General features: G+C 36.0%; 1 protein-coding gene and 1 non-coding gene across 3 annotated transcripts; both read left to right on the top strand.

Annotated features, from left to right (window-relative positions):
• The first annotated feature begins 4,611 nt into the window (after positions 1 to 4,611).
• Positions 4,612 to 4,714, top strand: LOC125185726. Its single transcript, XR_007170229.1, has one exon. It is a non-coding gene; the product is annotated as a U6 spliceosomal RNA (small nuclear RNA).
• A 1,397-nt stretch (positions 4,715 to 6,111) lies between these two features.
• LOC125223004 (D-lactate dehydrogenase [cytochrome], mitochondrial) lies at positions 6,112 to 17,837 on the top strand. Of its 2 annotated transcripts, XM_048125945.1 has the most exons (18): positions 6,112 to 6,387; positions 6,654 to 6,756; positions 6,866 to 6,966; positions 7,814 to 7,862; positions 7,959 to 8,051; positions 8,636 to 8,750; positions 9,204 to 9,264; positions 9,610 to 9,646; positions 9,723 to 9,784; positions 10,126 to 10,222; positions 15,486 to 15,560; positions 15,827 to 15,935; positions 16,196 to 16,305; positions 16,491 to 16,553; positions 16,931 to 17,010; positions 17,088 to 17,218; positions 17,320 to 17,363; positions 17,457 to 17,837. In XM_048125945.1, exons 1-18 carry the CDS (start codon positions 6,137 to 6,139, stop codon positions 17,574 to 17,576), a joined length of 1,701 nt encoding a protein of 566 aa, XP_047981902.1. In that variant the 5' UTR covers positions 6,112 to 6,136; the 3' UTR covers positions 17,577 to 17,837. The 2 variants fall into 2 exon arrangements, with proteins under 2 accessions (XP_047981902.1, XP_047981903.1); XM_048125946.1 differs by lacking the exons at positions 17,320 to 17,363; positions 17,457 to 17,837 and having other exon boundaries at positions 17,083 to 17,186.
• Positions 17,838 to 19,758: the final 1,921 nt, after the last annotated feature.

Below are 19,758 nucleotides of genomic sequence, written 5' to 3'. Positions count from 1 at the left end.
GATGAGTCACGAGAATATAGCAGAAGTCATATGATTTATTTTTAAAAACAAATTATCGCCATTTTTATGTACTTGTAGAGCTTTTTTTGTATAAAAATTGTAAAATTAGGAAGAGAGTCATTTTAGTCTCTTTTAAAATTGTAATAATAACTTATTAAGTTTCGAAATCTGGTTCTATTTGAATAAACTTATTTTGTTTTAATTTTTAATACTACATTCGTTCTCTCATAGCTGAGTCACTTATTTTTCACACTTATTTTGTCATTTACGTTATCACATACACATTAAAATCAATATTTATTAATATCTCCAAATTTTTACATGTGTGCCTAGTTTAGCACCACATTTACTTGGGAAAAAATCACTGCGAAAGGGAGTACATTATTTAAAACTTAAAATCACTGCGAAAGGGAGTACATTATTTAAAACTTCACAATTTGTCATTTAAATAACAAAATTGAGATAAAACTTAATATGATCAAAGTAATTTTACATGCAATTAACCCAATTCAAAATTTGAATTTTTAATACGACACTTGGACTCCACCAAATGAGTGAGACTTTAGCATGCCCTATGGAATGAAACGAATCTGTCATTACCTTCTTGGTTATGTGTGCAGTAATTATTACTCCATGATTGAACGTTGGACAATTCCAACTACATACTCTTCGTGATTAAACTTCCCTTTCTTCACCCCAACCCCACCTCACCTGTAAAAGGAAGATCAATCTTGTTTCTGAAATACTATTACGAACGTTTTCAAGAACATTTTTCCATATACATTTAGGTGTTGGGGCTACCATTAACCAATTATTGTAAATCGCAATTCATTAGCTGTTATCAAATATTTTAAATTGAATATAAGTTCATAGATAAAGAAAACAAAGCAGGCAATCCAAAGTTGTTAGTATGATTTGATCGTGACAATATTTTTAACCTTGTTCCTTGTCCTTGTCCTAATATCCTTGTTCTTTTAGGAATTTTCAAAAACGAAGTTCAGAGATACTTATTAGTATTAAATAAATAAATACAAATATACAATCTATTAATTATTAATTTTTCTTAATTTGCTAACTCGCTTATTCATCAACATAGTGTATTAAAAATATCAACACGATGATACTCAAATGTCAATATAAACTTAAATTGATATTTTAATACATTGTGTTGAATTAATATTTAAATGTGAACATAGTTTATTAAAATGTCAACACATATTATACAAATATGTGTTGACATTTTAATGTGATCGTGTTGACATTTTTAATACAACGTTGATAAGTTAGCAATTTAAGAAATGTTAGATTATAACTATTAACGCGCACCCCCAATGCTAGGTGGGCAATATTCTTGAAAGGGATCCATCTATTAGTTTATCAAATGAATTTCTTTTTTTTTTCCTTCTTGAAAGGGATCCATCTATTAGTTTCTGAAAATGAACTACAGTATTTTTTATGCTTCTTAAGTTAGATTTTACGTATTTTGAGAATGTGTAACTAAATATACATTTTGCATGACTAAGTAAAATAACACAAAATACATTTCATTTATAATATAATCATTTGGAGAAAGTATCCAATAAGAAAAAATAATGAATTATATAAAAAAGATTTAAGAGATTTGCATACAACCATTAGTTTTAGTACTATGATTTTTAGAAAATATGAAAAAAAAAATATTATGTAATTAAAATTTGTTGAACATGATTATTAGTTTGTAGGAAATTTTAAAAAGATATATGACAAAAATTTAGGAGATTTGATTAAGATTGGAGCAAGAGTTTCACAATTTTATTTATTTATTCTTATGGGAGATATATTATTAGAAAAATAAATCAAATTAAATCCTAACAACAAAATAATTAGTAAAAATCTTTCCACTATGCGATGTCTATTTTAGTTACTTACACATTCTCAAAATGCATAATGAAATAAAATATTACTACTAAGATTTATTTATAAATGAAATAATGTTTGTATTATTTTCAAAAAGGTGTTACTCATTCTCAGTGCAACAACCAATTTCGGGAGTTAACGGTGGATGAACCAATTTCAAAAATTTTGTCAAGTGGCAATGAAGAAATGTGAAATGAGTATAATAGGACTAGGACTACAAAGTAGTATACATAAAAGTGATTTTATATCTGTAGCCTTGTAGGAATATTTAGGAAGTTACTATACTCCTACTTCTTTTAATTGGGCCATCAACTTTGAATAAAAATGAGTTTATATTTGTAGGAATTTTTTATATTTAATTGGGCCATCAAGGAATTCTAATTTATTGTGGTAGGTTTCATGAGAAGGAATATTTAGGAAGTTACTATACTCCTACTTCTTTTAATTGGGCCATCAACTTTGAATAAAAATGAGTGTATATTTGTAGAATTTTTAATATTTAATTGGGCTATCAAGGAATTCTAATTTATTGTGGTAGCCTTTATAGAGTGAAGATGGCAGAAGGTGTTGGAGCGATATTGATGGGGCTGGCAGCGGAAGCACAAATAAATAAGAGAATTAGATCTATTTTGCATATTATTTAGATAAATTATATTCGCATAATTATCACATGTATCATGCTCAAAAAACTTGAATTAAAACATGTTTTTGATTAATTGAAACCTAAACATGCTTTTTACGAAGATGGAATTATACCTTCTTGATTCTCCAAAGAATCGAAGATGACTTGCTACTTCTCTACGTGATGATCTTCAATACTTGACCACAAATCTTTTGACTGGTTCCCGAACTGTATTTCGATATCAGAGTGGACTGATTTTATCAAAATACTAGGACTTAAATAAAGAAGACATAACTCCCACACAAAGTAGGGGATGTAGAAATTTCGACTCCTTCAATAGAGAGGGGGACGGAAATTTCATAAAATAATTATTGTAGCTCTATCTCTTATTTATTCTCCTATTTGTACTAAGTTACATATTAGACCCAGTCAGGGATCTATGGAGATGTGGCCTCACCTAATTCGCTCTTCTAATTAAATTGAATCTACAATTTAATACTCTCTCTGTCCCATTAAAAATAAAGTGTTTCTAAAAATGGAAAGCGCACTCTCTCTACTTTTTCCTCTCTTACTTCACTCTTTTCGCATTAACTCACAAAACAACACTACATAAAATCTCGTGCCGAAAACCAAATGTTTCATATTTAATTGGACGGAGGGAGTACAAGCTTATGTTGGAATATTATTATCAGTCACTACAGTAATAATATTGAATTACCCATCCAAATCCAAAATTACAAGTAATCCGGGTTTCCACTTTTAAAAGGTTTTTTCCCGCGCTTAAGATATAAATGTCAATTAATTAATTAATGTCTGTTATAGACTTAATTAATTAATATTCCCGCTGTCCCCCATTAGTTGTCCACTTTTGTCATTTTCGTCTGATCCACATTAATTGTCCACTTTCACTTTTTTACCATAAATGGTAAGTAGATCTCACATTCCACTCACATTTTATTATAAAACTAATATAGTATAAAAGTGAGACTCATATTCTACTAACTTTTTCAACTCACTTTTCTTTACATTTCTTAAAACTTGTGTTAAAACCAAAGTGGACAATTATTGGGGGACGAAGGGAGTATCTTTTTAATTCCAAGAGTGGACTCAGCAAGAAACACTTATTTATTATTCAATGGAATAATTAAATCCCAACTAGCTAGATTCCGAATAATAAAACCTTGTTTCGAGCTCCTCTTGAGGATATTATCAAACCAGACTCACCAGGCGCATGTTCCTATATAATAACAATCCTAGCACCGCTAAATATTAATCAACACTACCCAAAATATCATGATTATTGGGTTGCAAAAAACCCGTACCATTTGATAAATCAAAGTAATGCAAAATCAATAACGCATGCTCAATGCTAAATATATTGATTAAGAAATGATTATTTATCAAGACCTCGTCTTTCAGTAGATAGCATACAAATATATCTTGTTGTTAGATCCGTTCAGTATTATACCACATCAATGTCATCTTATTTAAGTAAGACTTAGAAATATGCGGACTGACATTGCAACATTTCACAATAGGTAGTCTAAGTGGGTTGTGAAATTGTGTTTTTTTCTTTATTTAGAATTGACCGTGTTACCTTAAAGTGAATGACACCCACAACCGGTCTACTAAAACAAAGAGTTAGATTTGTTAAGTTTCTTATACATTTAAACATGTGAAAAACAACCATTAAATGTAAAACATAACAATCATTAGCAAAAATAATTTTTTTTATTCCTTATAAAATATAATAAGAGTTTTTACAGCATACAATCATTCATTCGAAAGATATTTCTAATATACAAATCTCTAATAGATATTTTCTATGGACTAATGATGACTTGAAGATATAACGATTTCATAATTTACCTGGGAAATTATGAAAACTTGGGTAAACAATAGTATACCAAACGAACAGTTTTTGTCTTACCAATTAAGCATGTTATGTGATATTAGCGTTTATCGTATTAAAATTAATTGAACTAGAAGGACCAACCTTCAAACTTCGGAAAGAAAATTTGGATAATATCCTTGTTATATGAAAGTTAATTTTGTTCTAGTTCAACCTTGTCCCCATCTATTGAAATTGAGTTGTCCCTTCGGGGACATCTGATAAAATTGGAACGATACAGAGAAGATTAGCATGGCCCCTGCGCAAGGATGACACGCATAAATCGAAAAATGATCTACTGAAAATGAGTTTTCAAAAGTATTTGAACAAGCATATTTTTCTTAAAAATTTACAAAAGACATGAAACAATTTTGGAACAAATAGACTTTATGCCATTCAAATATCATGGTGAAAACAATCAAAAGAAGTATACTCGAAAGAGATGCGGCTCTTATGATGTACAATGACTTGGAAGAAATGATGTTATTGGGAGAATGTCAAGATTCAAAACCCCTATTAGCATAATACATCATGCTTTCATAGTTTCACCCTTGTACTGTCATTATCAATATCTAGGGCTTGATGAAATCAAAAGGTATACCAAGTCAGATTAGAAATTGAAGTTATGTGCATGCGGAATAAAAGAAGGGCGCCAACTCTTTTCGTTCGTATGGAGTTTCATTTGGTGGAGGAAAAGACAATAGAATGGCGGTTCAAAGAAAGGACGTGAAGGTTAAAAGAATACAAAGAAATCAAAATTGCTTATATATATTGTCAACTGAAAGAGCACTATATTTGTGACGTCCTCTTCTAACGAATAAATCAAGGTATTCATCAAGTTTTTGTAGTTGAATTATGTCTAGCGATGGTTTCTATCCATTAATGGGTATTAGTGGATATTGATTGCTACTGTATTATGCTAATAGGGGTTTTGTAGTATACTCCCTCCGACCACGAAAAATAGAGTATTTACTTTTTTGCACTCATTTTGAAAAAATGATAATAAATAGCTAAAGTGAAGAGAAAAAAAAGTAAAAGAGAATAATATAAATAAGACTCTTCTTTACATTATTCTCTTTCATACTTTACTTTCTCTCCACTTTAGCTATTTATTATCATTTTTTTCAAAATGAGTGCATAAAAGTAAAGTATCCTATTTTTTTTTAACAGAGGGAGTATTTGTTTTAATTAGGAAATAAGAAAACTACAGTATAAGAATGAGGATCATCTGCTACATCTCCTACTGCATGCACAAATATTGCGTATGTAGTAGGAGATGTATGAGGTTGTCTCTCATGGAAATCAATTGTGAGATAGTTGTCCCATTTGATAATGCTACATGTGTATATTAGTTGTAGTTAATTCATTTAGTTTTCGATAGAATTAGTATTTTGTTCTAAAATAATGTTTTGCTTGTGCATTCATTTAGAAACAAGTAACTTTTATTTCTAAACTACTTAATAATGATTATTTAATTTTGTTTTGGAATGAAAACCTTTATACTACTATTTCTATGTTTTTCGTCTTGAGATTTGGCGATTTCTAAACTAGTTTTGTTGGCATGTTGGTGAGCTTATTTAATAAAGTATAAATATAAAATACAATGTAAATTTACTACTCCACTTAAAATCTTACTATGATGTTAAAAAATTATTTTGTATAATCAATTTATATGCTTCATAAGGACGTGTCATAGTGCAATCCGGCTCCCCACAAACCTCCAAACAATGGCGCTATCCTCCTGGATTTCTCGATTGCGTTCTTCTTCAAGGCCGTTTTACACCAAATTCCGGAACTATCGTTCTCACGAGCACCATGCCACTGTACCAACGGCGGAACGCCTCCGGGGACCGTCCTTTTCGCATTGGGAAAGCTCTTTGCTTCCGCTTGCTTTCACTGTCTCTGCCGCGTCTCTTGCTTTGCACTCTTACTTCAATAACGCTCCTTCATGCTGCGAAGCCCCAAATCTCGCTCAATCGTAAGGCTTCTATTCGAAGCTAGTTTCTCTTTAGTGATTAGTTTATTGCTTGAATAAACGCGCGGATTTTTAGTTTTTCAGTTTGTTATTCTCGTGGTATTGGTGATACTAGTTTGTGCGTTGATTGATTACTGTTCTGATGTGGATGCATATTTCATGAATTCTATCCGAGAGATGTGTTTCCTGATGTTTTGTTTCGTCTTACTGGAAGCTAAATGGAATTATGGAATTAATGGTGTCTTTTTTGTGAATGACTTCTCTTTTAGTGATAAGAGGATTGGGGGCACAGACAGCACGAATTACGTGGTGAAAGGATCACACCGAGAAGTTCCGCAAGAGCTTATTGAAGAACTCAGTATCATCTGCAAGGTGTGAACCGACAGTTTCCTGCAATGACTTGACTACGAATAAGCTTTGCCCCAATCTAAAATGCAGCATTTAGTTTATCTAATGGGATATTAATGAATATCTGGTGCAGGAGAATATGACAATGGACTACGATGAAAGATACTATCATGGGAAGCCACAGAACAGCTTTCACAAGGCTCAGAACATCCCTGATGTGATTGTTTTCCCAAGGTGAGGACCGTGGAGTTGATTTTGACTATGTGCAACTTGTATATTGAGTATTGACTTGAGGAATACTTGAGAAGGTATTTAGTGCATGAATTTCTAATACTAAAATCTATATTTAGACCATTCTTGTGGTGGTTTATTACTTTAGATTCTTCTGTCCTCTGAACAAACAGATATGTAACAGCTGGTCTGGAAAATGGGGATTGCTAAAACTACAATTGTTGTTAGGTCAGAGTTTGGCACTAGTGGATGGATGCCAATCATCATTAGCATGACGAGTAACTTTCACATCTAGGCTTGTCATATGATGTTAATATATACGCTCTCCGTTCCATAGTAGTAGAGGCGTTTCTTCTCTACGGCACGCGATTTAAGAAAAATTGTGTTAAGTGGGTTAAGTAATGAAAAAATAAAGTAGAAATGAGAAAGATAGAGAGAGGAAGAGAGAATAAAGTAAGAGAGAGTAAAGTAAGTGAGAAGAAATGTGTTGACTTTTATTAGAAAGGGAAATGACTTTACTACTATGGAACGTACCGAAATGGCAAAATGACTCCACTACTATGGAATGGAGGGAGTAGTAAATTTATTCATAATAGCATGCATAGTAGTGAGGATTCATTGAAGGCATTCATACACTTGCATACCTGACTACCCGACTTCCCATTTGTTGTAAGATTTGCACCCCTGTTCCGTGATTCTAGTGTGTTTTATGGTTTATTCTTCACTACTCTTTGTTTGATTGCTGGGCTAGAGGAAACTGTTTGTACATGGTCTGATTCTAGCTCTTAGTGGCAGAGTGGCACCCTTGTCTTAAGATACATCATGTTCATATTTTATATATTTTCTGTAGGACTGAGGAGGAGGTGTCTAAGATAGTAGTATCCTGCAACAAACATAAGGTTAGAGCTGCGCTTCACACCATCATGTGCTTTGTAGTCTCAGGGAATTTAATGGTATAGGGTTTTTGACCCACTCTCTTACTCTGCTGATGGCAGGTTCCTATTGTGCCATATGGTGGAGCTACCTCTATCGAAGGCCATACCTTGTCTCCTAGTGGTGGAGTTTGCATTGACATGACACAAATGAAAGTATGAAAGCTCCCATCTGTATATGTTGCCACTAAATTCTTATTGTGATTAATTAATCTCTATAACAGTGAAATATTTTTCATTCTAGTTTGTACTCCCTCCGTCCCAAGATAAGCAAGTCATATTCCTTTTTGGGATGTCCCACTATAAGTGAGCCATTTCCCTTTTTAGCAAAAAATCTTTTCTCTTACTTTATTCTCCACCTACTTTATTCTCTCTTTACTTCTCTACTTTTTCCTCTCTCTACTTTAACTCTTTAAATATCAATTCCTTAAATCCCGTGCCCAAAAGAAATGCTTCACTTATCTTGTGACAGAGGGAGTATATGTTTTGGCCTAGGGACTCTTCCACATATGATGTAGGCTGGTTTCTTTCTGAGGTTATCAGTTTGTTGTTTCATTTGCTATCACCAAATATAATCAACTTTGTTAATTGTTATCACAATCCTCAAAATTTCTCCCCTCTGCATGTACTTATTTCCCAACATTGGAAATTATGAGTGAGGATTTCTCATCCATCATGTAATATTTTGACTTAGCCGGAAAGCATCATGTTACTTACTTTGCTAACTATTCAAATTGTAGCGTATCAAATCATTAAATTTAAAGGACATGGATGTGGTTGTTGAGCCTGGAATTGGGTGGATGGATCTTAATGAATACCTCGAACCATATGGTTTATTCTTTCCTCTAGATCCTGGTAAAGTTCACACACCTCTTCTTATTTGGTGCTTTTGCCTTTTAGTTTTTACCTTTTTTTTCTAAATTTTTGACGGGTGTATGATTGCATTGTAACTTGTAAGAATATGCAATATTAGAACATGTTAATCCAAGAAATTGACCCTATATGATATGCAAAAAGGCCGTTGAACTCTTTCAGTTGTTATTGCCTTTACTATGAAGATGACTGCTTAATTAAGCTCTTGGTACCGAATCTGAATGGGGCCTCTAGTATCAATAATTAAAGCTTACATTTCAGTTAGGAGTAGGTTTTTTTGGTTTTATGTATCCTGATTCCTTAGAACTTTACTGAGCAGCTGCTCTTCAAATTAGACTATTACGTTTTCTTCCTAGATTCCTTGTTCCTATGAATTTACTGGATACTTGTAATTTTCACATCAATATAATATTTTGTAACTAAGCTGGTCCTCAGGTCCTGGAGCAACCATTGGTGGGATGTGTGCCACACGCTGCTCCGGCTCATTGGCTGTAAGGTAGTTGTTTTGTTTCAGCTTTAGAAGCATAAACATCATTTTCCATATATGTTGAGACTTGAGCCTTATCTGCTTCTGCATGATCATAAATTTTGTGGTAATACTAGGTAGCTGATGATATATACACGAAAACAAACTTTTACAGTAAACTAACAGCATTGTGCATGATTTGTCACATTGTGTGAAAACCTAGCTTTATATGCCTAGGCAAGTTGTTTAGTAGCTGGTTAGCTCATGCCATTGCATAAAATGATTGTTGAGAAGCTGTATAGGTTAGGTTCTAAACCTAAGAACTATTTTGTTACCTTCTTAATTCAGTTTAATTATTTCATTTCTAGTTTGTAGGTATGGAACTATGCGCGAAAATGTCATTAACCTTAAGGTATGTATATTTCATGCTATGTTCCTTATGCTCACTGAGATCACACTCATGATGCATTGATGCTTATTCCTTTCAGGCGGTTCTAGCCAATGGAGACATTGTGAAGACTGGATCTCGTGCCAGGAAAAGTGCTGCTGGGTATGTTCTCTATTTTAACTTTTTGCCATATAAGTTTGTTCCATAGCTTGATCAGAATTGGTTTGCAACAAGTCTTTATATGGTGCTTGAAACTCAATAAGAGCAAGAAAAAACACAGTAATGTCTAGACCAATGGCATCATGCATATTTCCACATAGGAAAGCTCTGTAGTTTGTAACTGAGATTATTGAATTTTGTGTCTTTACAACTTTGCTTCTTTATCCATTTATATCTTTTCTGATCGTCGCTCACCGTTTTTGCTTTTCAAGCTCAATTTCATCTTTCTCCCTGCCCTTACTTTGTAATTAAAAGCCATATGTTTTTTGTTTAATCTTTCTCAGGTATGACCTGACACGTCTCATGATTGGAAGTGAAGGAACATTGGGTGTGATAACAGAAGTCACATTACGTCTCCAAAAAATCCCTCAGTTCTCAGTGGTATTTTCGTAGTACTTTCTCATTCTCTCTCTCTCTTCACCCTCACCTGCTATTCTTAATTTGAAGCTGAATATCTTATACTCCCTCCATCCCTTAAAAATAAGAACTTTTGAAGGGGCATAGATTTTAATGCACAATTGGTAAAGTAAGAGAGACATGAAGAAAAAATGCTTGAAATATTGTTAGTGGAGAATGAGTCTTATCTAATTAGAGAGAATTTTTTTTCCTAAAATAGAAAGTGCATAATTTTAAGGGACAGAGGGAGTACTCTATAATGAGCTCAAGTGTAAATGCTGAACAGTGAGGTTATTGTGGTGTTAAGATCTAAATACGTATTTATTGTATCATGTAATCCATGATATCCATCACAACAATTGAAGAATGAAGGCTGTTGAAATTGAAATGGATGGATAATACTATTAAATAATGCAATTTATCTATGAATTTCTCACAAATTGAAAATGCTATAGCTAGGCATCATTCCCTGAACGAATTGCGTGATGTCAAACACTTGCTGGGAGATTAGTGCTTCCAGATTACTAAATAATGATTGTGCGTAGCATGATCAGGTTTGAGTTTCATCTATATAAACAAAAAAATTCTGCAGGCCAAGCTTCTTTTATGAGGCAAACACATATATGAAACCCCTCTCTCTTCTCTCTCTATATATATTATTTATGTGTGTTCTTGTGGGAAAATCTCTTTAAATATGTTTCCCCTTCACCCCAACCCAAATAACATGCTCCGGAAAAATGTTTTGTACCTCACGATGCTTTTTGTCCTTGTCTTCCTGTACTAAACCTGTGTTTCATATATACTTTTTATACCTGCGAATAGTGATAGAGCCACTTTGGGGCCTGGTGACCCCATGGTCCCCCAACAATTTAACCGTTTAAAGTATATTTATACTCAATGTTGTTAAATATCGGGTACGGCGGCGATATGGCGCTATAGCCGTATAGCGTGGCGGTTCATGATGAAAACACCATCGCCACACCGATTTTTGGCATTTTTCTGTGTCGGCCATCACAGTCGTGGCGCTATGGCGCCATAATATCCCACCATGGCAGTCATTTTTTTAATCCAATTTTGACTTTTTAGTTGAATTTTGGCTATAAACGCAATATTTGAACCGGCCTAAATAACCCCCACCCACCCATTCCGACCCATTTTACAATTAAAATGAAAATTAAATTAAAATTAAAATAAGAAATTGAAACTTAATTCAACCAATGCAAATAACCCCCTTTCTCACACGATTCACAATATGTCCGCCGTCGCTGCCCAGCCCCTCTCCTCCTTCTCTGGCTTCTCTCAGCTTTAGGTGCAACATAACTCCATGCTCCAGCATTCTAGCTCCTGCCGGCACCCTCTAGAAAATCAACGACAATGTAACAAGTTATTTACTGATTAATGATTATATATTTATACAAACCGTTAACTGTCATTTACACATAAACAAATGTTATTACTCCTTTTGTCTAACTCTAAGTGACACCTTTTCTCTTTTGGGATTCCCATTCTAAATGACACAATTCTAAATATAGCAACATCACTCTCTATTTTTTCCCTCTTTTATTTTACTCTCTACTTTATTTATAAAACAACACTACATAAAATCTCGTGCTGAATTAGAAATGCTCCATTTAGAGTGGGACAGTGGGACGGAGGAGTACAATTTAGTACTCCCTTCCTCCCGCCTAAGATGACACGTTTTCCTTTTTAGTTTGTCCCAACTAAAATGACACCTTTCCTTTTTTGGTAACTTTCTCTCTCCAATTAATACACTCAACCACTTTTCTCACTCCTATTAAAATATCCATCTTTCTTCATCTCTCTACTTTAATACTTACACCCACCTTCTCTCTCTCCAATTAAACACTTTAACCAATAACTCCTAAAATCCCTTGCCGGCTAAGCAATGTGTCATCTTAGCCGGGACGGGGGGAGTAATTGCAAACCGATTAGTGATTGATTACATAAGTTATACAAACCGATTAGTAATTACATAAGTAATTACAAACCGATTACGGTTTAGGGTTTAGGTTACAAATCAAGTAGTTTTATATTTTGTTTGAAAATTATGATACTTGTGAATTTTGATATATAGATAGGCGTGTGTTAACGTCAAAACCAATCTTACATGTAAAACATCATTAAGGTACATTATACACACCAGTAATGTACATTTTATGTATAAATAATGTATTGTCTTTCAATGTTATCAAATAACGGATATGGCGCTATGGCATGGTGTTCGGTGGTGGAAACGCCATAGCACCGCCATTTGACAACATTGCATGTGTATTGCATTTAAGAATAAGGCATTAGCAAGAAATATGGAGGTTAGAGTTGTATTTTATGGTTTATTATTTGTTTATGAGTTTTAGATGATATATTTTTATTATTTTCTAATTTTTGAATTATATATAAATATATATAAGTATTATTTTGTTTATTTAATTATTGACCGCCATATCCGCTATACTAATACGCCATATCCCTGCAGCGGTTTTTAGGCGAACCACCATAAGCCGCCATACGAGATTGATAACATTGTTATCTTTAATAATGTACATAATTCGTATATTTTACATCATTATGGGATAATACATTATAGTACATAAAATGTACATTAAACGGCATAAAATGTAGATGGTTTGACATTTTGGCAAAAGATAAGGTTTTGATATGAATACATCCCTGCGTATATATACTTCATATTTATATATATTGTCCTGATTGCATATACAACTGATCCAGTAGATTATAAACTTTTTTTATTGTGTTCTTTGCTACAATGTTATCAATCTCGTATGGTGGTTTGCCTAAAAACCGCCAGAGGGATATGGCGTATTAGTATGGCGGATATGGCGGTCAATAATTAAATAAATAAAATAATACTTATATATTTATATATAATTCAAAAATTAGAAAATTATAAAAATATAACATCTAAAACTCTTAAAACAATTAATAAAGCATAAAATATAACTCTAACCTCCATGTTTCTTGCATAATGCCCCATTCCCAAATGGGGTATACACGCAATGTTGTCAAATGGCGGTGCTATGGCGTTTCCACCACCAAACGCCATGGCGCAGCCATATCTGCTATTTGATAACATTGCTTTGTTATTATACATATAACATTTGCAAGAATGTCTACTAGAGAATAAGCTTCTTCAATCGCCCTAGTGGAAAAGGTTCAGACTGGAAATATTGCTCTTCGATGGAGAAAAATTAACCAATAAGTACTCCCTCCGTCCCACAATAAAGGTCACATTTTCCCATTCGGTCCGTCCCACAATAAGAGTCACATTTCACTTTTACCATAAATGATAAGTAGGTTCCACATTCTACTAACCGTCTCTACTCATATTCCACTAATTTTGCTAACCCACTATTCTTTACATTTCTTAAAACTCGTATCCACACCAAATGTGAGTCTTATTGTGGGATGGAGGGAGTATTATGCAACTATTGCAACAAAGTGATAATCGACGGCATTACAAGAGCCAAAGAGCACTTGACGGGAAAGAAATGAAAGGTTTCCGCATGTCCCAAATTCTGAAGCAAGTGCGAGGGGAACTTTGGGAACACTTTCTAGCAAAAAAGGCTTTTGGAAGCTCTGATTTTTCAAAACATACAGACATAATTGATCTAGGGGGTATGAGATTCAATAATGAAGAAGCGATTGATGCTACATTAGTTCAAGAAATACATAATGTTGATCGTCGAAAGAAAGGGCTGAATGCATTTTTCAAAAGGTGTGAAATTGCAGAAAAACGAACGAAACACAAAGAAGATACGTGAAAGAAGCTTTTGGCAGATAAGCCGAAGACCGAGTCCATCAGGATATTGCTCGGTTTTGGCACCAAGCAGGCTTGTCGTTCAACTCAATTCGATTGGAGAGCTTTGAACGTATGGTTCAATCAATTGGAGAATATGACAAGCATTTTCCATTTCCGAGCTATCACGACATCGGAGGCCCTCTTTTGAGCAAAGAGTTAGAATATGTACTGAAACATTGTTGAAGCGTAAGGTGGAAGAGTAGAGCGATGTTGGTTGCACGATTATGTTGGATAGATGTAGCTCATTGCTACTTTCTTCTCACCATCAACCATTCTAAGAACTCATACAAGAGTACCCATGATTTTGAGAATGTATAGAACATTAGTCCAAAAGGAATCATAATAGTTTTGTTACTTCGATTCCCTTATCCTCCTTTGATAACTTGTTTTGCATCCACTCTTTCTCCTAAGGTTGTCTCTTCCTTGTTGAATCCTTTATAATGATCGATAGGATGTAACAAATCGAGTGATGGTCGGCCCCACTAACTCCTTGTTTGAGGTTAAGGACTACCTTAGAAGAATGTTTACATGTGAAGAGTAGGTGCAGAACAAGTTATCAAAGGAGATAAGGGGATTGAAGATGGTGACTTCCTTGTTAGACTAATGTTGTATACGTTCTCAAAATTATGGGACTCTTTGTTTAACTCACTAAACACAACTTTGTTTAATCCCGTGCCGAAAAGAAACGCCTCAAGTAACGTGGGACGGAGGGAGCATTACCTTGTTGCTGAAGGGTGCCAGCAGGGACAGGACAGTGCTGGCGGGACTAGAGGAAGGCCGGATGGGAGCTGGTCCGCTATGTTGCGCCTGAAGCCAGAAAAGCCAAAGGAGGAGAGGGGCTGGGCGGTGACGGCGTGGGGTAGGAGGCGGACAGATGTGAATTGCGTGAGAGAGAAGGTGTTCAATTAGGGTTTCAATTTTTTATTTTAATCTAATTTTCATTTTAATTGTAAAATAGGTGGTGGGTGGGTTATTTGGGTGTGTTCAGTTATTGGGCTTCTAGTCAAAATTTAACTAAAAAGCCAAAATTATATAAATAAAACAAAAAAGTCAAAATTACAGGCAAATGACCGCCATGGTGGCCGACACAAAAAAAATGCAAAGAATCGGTGTGGCGATGGCGTTTTCATCACGAACCACCATGCTATAGCGATGTTTATAATGACAACCGACAATGAACGGGTGATGCCGACAATAAAAAATACCCCACAACTATTACCAGTGGATTGGGGCAATTATTTTTTGTATGATATTTGAGTTGGATTTCTATTGGCTCCCATAGACCAACAGTTGAGGCTTTCAAAATTTTAATAATTTTCACTTGAAATAGAACAATCCATGCATGACATGTGATATTTTTGGGAAGATGTTTGAAAGCTGCATATTGGCTTACCTTCAATTGTTTTATAGGTAGCCATGTGCAACTTTCCTACAATTAAAGATGCCGCAGATGTTGCTATTGCCACTATGATGTCTGGTATACAGGTCAGTTGGCTTCTCTGGATTCTAGGATTGGTCCAATCTGTTGCATATTTGTTGTGGTTCCTAGCTTTTCTGATTGTACTTATACTCAGTTATACATAACTGAAAGCGTGGAAAGGTAAAGGTCTTGAAGGAGCTGGTAGTATATGTTGCATGTTTATATTATTGTTGAATTATTGCTGCATAATCTTCCATTCTCATAACGACTTTTTGAAGATGCAATTTCTTGTTCATTTCATCCTTTTATCTTGTTCTATATTGTGTAATAGGTATCAAGGGTTGAGCTTCTTGATGAGGTTCAAGTCAGGGCAATCAACCTTGCTAATGGGAAAAGCCTACCTGAAGCCCCAACTTTGATGTTCGAGTTTATTGGCACAGGTGAGCAGTGGTATATGTTTGGATAAAATAAATGAATGCATTTCAAACAGATTTTTTGTGTTTTTTTAGCTATGATTCTTGGTGGGTGAAGTGAGGCTAAGAAAGTTCTCCACTTCTATTGGCAAATATATAATATTGCTTCAATAGCTTCCATTATTTTCAATTTCTGATTTTATTATTTATAGCACTAAATTTATTTACCCTCTAATCTGACATGCATCTTCGTTTCTCATGTTCTCTTTTGGTTTCTATAATGGCAGAAGCATATTCTCGTGAACAAACACTTATGGTTCAGAAGATTGCTTCTGAGCACCATGGCTCAGATTTTGTGTTTGCAGAGGAACCTGAAGCAAAAAAGGAACTTTGGAAGGTACAGCAGATATAACTTGCTTACATGTCTGGGTAAATAAGTTATGGAAAATTTTATCTGCACTTCCAGAAAAAAGAACTAATGAGAAGTACATCTTCTTTGAAGCTTCAGCGAGAAGACGATGGAAGAAAAAACTTTTCTGCTCTGCATCTAATTTTTTTTTTCTATGGTCTGTTTCTTATTAGATACGGAAGGAGGCACTCTGGGCATGCTTTGCCATGGAACCTAATTCCGAAGCATTAATCACGGTCAGTTTTATATTCTTCTTTTCTGAACAATATTTTCCATCAGGTTTAGCTCATTCAATTAATATACGGAAGTTTTCAGAACATATTTTAGAATGCATCTAAGTAGTGATTTTCTCTACCTTATATTCTTCTGTTTAGAACAATAATTTCCATCAAGTTTAGCTCATTCAGTTAATTTACCGAAGTTTCACATATTCTAGAATACATCAGCTCCAAGCCAGTGTTATGCAGGATAAATCAGTAAATCAAACTTGTTTTTTCCTTAGTCCTCAAAATGTTCTGTCCCTCAACTTCAGCTTTTTTTTTTTGGCTAGCACATCATGTCTTACCTTTATACTTGATATGTGGGTTATTTCATAAAATTTATAATAATGTAGGATGTATGCGTCCCACTATCTCGCCTTGCTGAAATAATATCAACATCCAAGAAGCAGCTAGATGCTTCACCTTTAGTCTGGTATTGTACTTCCCAAACTCTGTTAAAGCTTTTGGCAATGCTTTCACTTTCACTGATACACATGGATGCTAGAACAGCACCGTTCTTGCTCATGCTGGTGATGGCAACTTCCATTGCGTGGTTTTGTTTGATCCGAACAAAGAGGAGCAACGAAAGGAAGCTGAGAGATTAAACCGTTTCATGGTGCATGCTGCTCTGGATATGGACGGTATATAATCAATTGCCAACCATTTGCTGGCATAGCAGAATTTCATTCAATAATCAACATCTTTCTAAAGTAAAAGTTAATCCAATGTTTATCATGATCAGGAACTTGCACCGGGGAACATGGTGTGGGCACGGGAAAAATGAAGGTATTGTTGAATGCACTAAAAATTTGAATTGTAGTATTTATTGTAGAATCACAGGCAATGAGATTATAATTAAAATGGTATTGAACATTTTAGTATCTGGAGAAAGAACTGGGGATGGAGGCTCTCCAGACGATGAAAAGGATTAAGGCTGCTTTAGATCCCAACAACATCATGAATCCAGGAAAGCTTATCCCTCCCCATGTATGCATGTAATTTTGTGCTGCCGTTGAGTGGAAAGCATTATGACGGGGAGGGATTCGGATCCCTAATACTGAGGTTCGTAGCCCGGTTCTCTAATTCCTGAGTCTGCAGGCGAGGATTATTACCAGACATAGTTGCATGTATCAGTGATTCAGTATATTGTGTTTGGGATAATTGTATTATTAATCCTGCGCTTGTACCATTGTAAAAGAAGATGCAATTTTTGTAGTTTTCACTTTTCACCATCTTCAAATAAATAAGCCTTTTATTTTAGTACTACGTCTCGTGATATTGCAGTCAACTTTACTCATTGTTAATTATACGTTTATTAGATGAGACTCTCATCTTGTTAATTATACGTTTATTAGATGAGACTCTGTTAAGAGTCTTCCTCTCAACTTGATGCCGTTAACAGAAACAAGAAGTCCCGGGAGGCGGAATCCCGTCGACAACTAGGGTTTGTAGCGATAAAATAAAGAAAACAGAAAAGTAGGCGAATTCTCGATACTCTTTTATTAATTTCAGCGCCTATTTATAATCTAAGGACCCTAGGATTGGTTCGACTTACGGCCCGGGAAAGAACCAACAAAGAAAACCCGGAACGGAGCTTATAAATTGCTCGACTCAAAAGTTTCAAATAATAATAATAAAACAAAACAATAAATTCAGAAAATAGCAATAAATAATCCTATTCTATTCCACGCTTCATTTAGAGACAAAGTCTCCAAATCTAACAGGTGGTCTTGTTCTTCTTCTCGGCTTCCCCTGGTTACTCGCCTCCCTTGGCGACGGTCTTCCCCGTTCCACCGTGTCGCAATTCAGCTCCGGCGCTTGCGGCTCCTCGACCTCCTCTTCCTCTATGACGGTCCGGCGCTGCTCCGTCTGGATTGGAGGGACTACCGTATCAACTCCCCCCCGGATAAGAGCATTCTTGTCCTCAAGGATCAGTGTCGGAAAACGGCGACGAACAACCGACAATGGCTCCCACGTAGGACTCTCTCCCCCATCATCATCCCACTGTATCAAGGCCTCCTCCGCTGGCGCTCCATCCCTCCATACCGTTCGGCTATCAACCCATTTCAGCGGCCTCGAAACAGGGCGGCCCTGGGCGAACAAAGGAGGCAACGCTATGGACTCTGGCGAAGCTCCCTGCACAAAGGGTCGAAGCAAACTCACGTGGAAAACGTTGTGCACCCGACTGCCCTCAGGTAAACGAAGACGATAGGCAACCTGCCCTATACGTTCCAACACCTCGAAGGGACCGAAAAACCGTCGAGCTAACTTTGAAGACAGTGGCTTGGCCACTGAATATTGCCGGTACTGCTGCAATTTTAACAACACCTCATCGCCGACCTGAAATTCGACATGACGCCTGTGTTTATTAGCAGCGGTCCTCATACGCTGTTGTGCCCTCTCCAGATTGGCGCGCAAAGAAACAATGAGTTCACCCCGTTGACGAATCAGAGAAGCTACATCAGCAGGGGTGAAGTTCGACGGCTCCGCTGCGACGAGTGGAGGTGGCTCGCGCCCATATAGAGCCTTGAATGGCGAAGTGCCCAAACCCTCGTGAAAGAAACAATTCAGGGACAATTCGGCCCACGGTAAGAAATTCACCCACTTATTCGGCTTGTCTGCCACGAAAGCGCGTAAGGACTGCTCCAACCCACGATTCCGCACCTCCGTCTGTCCATCAGATTGAGGATGGTATGCGGTCGTGAAATGCAGCTTCGTGCCACTCAAACGCAGCATCTCCTCCCACACGTCGTTTAAGAACACCGAGTCCCTGTCCGAGACCAAAGTCTTCGGAAACCCATGATGCTTTACCACTGTCTCGATAAAAAAGGTTGGCCACTCTCAAAGCATTAAAATGCGGCGGCAAAGGAGCGAAGTGCGCATACTTGGTCAGCCTATCAACCACTACCATGATCGTTGTGAACCCGCGAGACTGAGGAAGGCTCGTCACGAAGTCCATAGACACGTCCTCCCAAACCTGTGATGGGATAGGCAAGGGCTGCAGCAACCCCGCAGGTTTTTGTGTCGAGTACTTTGTAGTTTGACACTCCAAGCATGCCTCCACAAAGGTTCGAACATCCTTCCTCATGTGTTTCCAATAAAACTGTGCTGCCAGACGGCGAAAGGTTCGCTCGACGCCCGGATGGCCCGCCTGTGGGGTCGAATGATGCTCATGCAACAA

The sequence above is a fragment of the Salvia hispanica genome, chromosome 4 (assembly GCF_023119035.1).
Source record: "Salvia hispanica cultivar TCC Black 2014 chromosome 4, UniMelb_Shisp_WGS_1.0, whole genome shotgun sequence".
NCBI classification, from domain to species: domain Eukaryota; kingdom Viridiplantae; phylum Streptophyta; class Magnoliopsida; order Lamiales; family Lamiaceae; genus Salvia; species Salvia hispanica.
The sequence above is the reverse complement of the archived record's forward strand: the minus strand, read 5'-3'. Positions and strand labels throughout refer to the sequence as shown.

Coding starts and splice junctions, on each gene's coding strand:
- LOC125223004 (XM_048125945.1), top strand. CDS start 6,137: ATGGCGCTATCCTCCTGGATTTCTCGATTGCGTTCTTCTTCAAGGCCG. Junction 17,011..17,087: donor GATGCTTCACCTTTAGTCTG/GTATTGTACTTC, acceptor ATGCTAGAACAG/CACCGTTCTTGCTCATGCTG. Junction 17,219..17,319: donor TGCTGCTCTGGATATGGACG/GTATATAATCAA, acceptor TATCATGATCAG/GAACTTGCACCGGGGAACAT.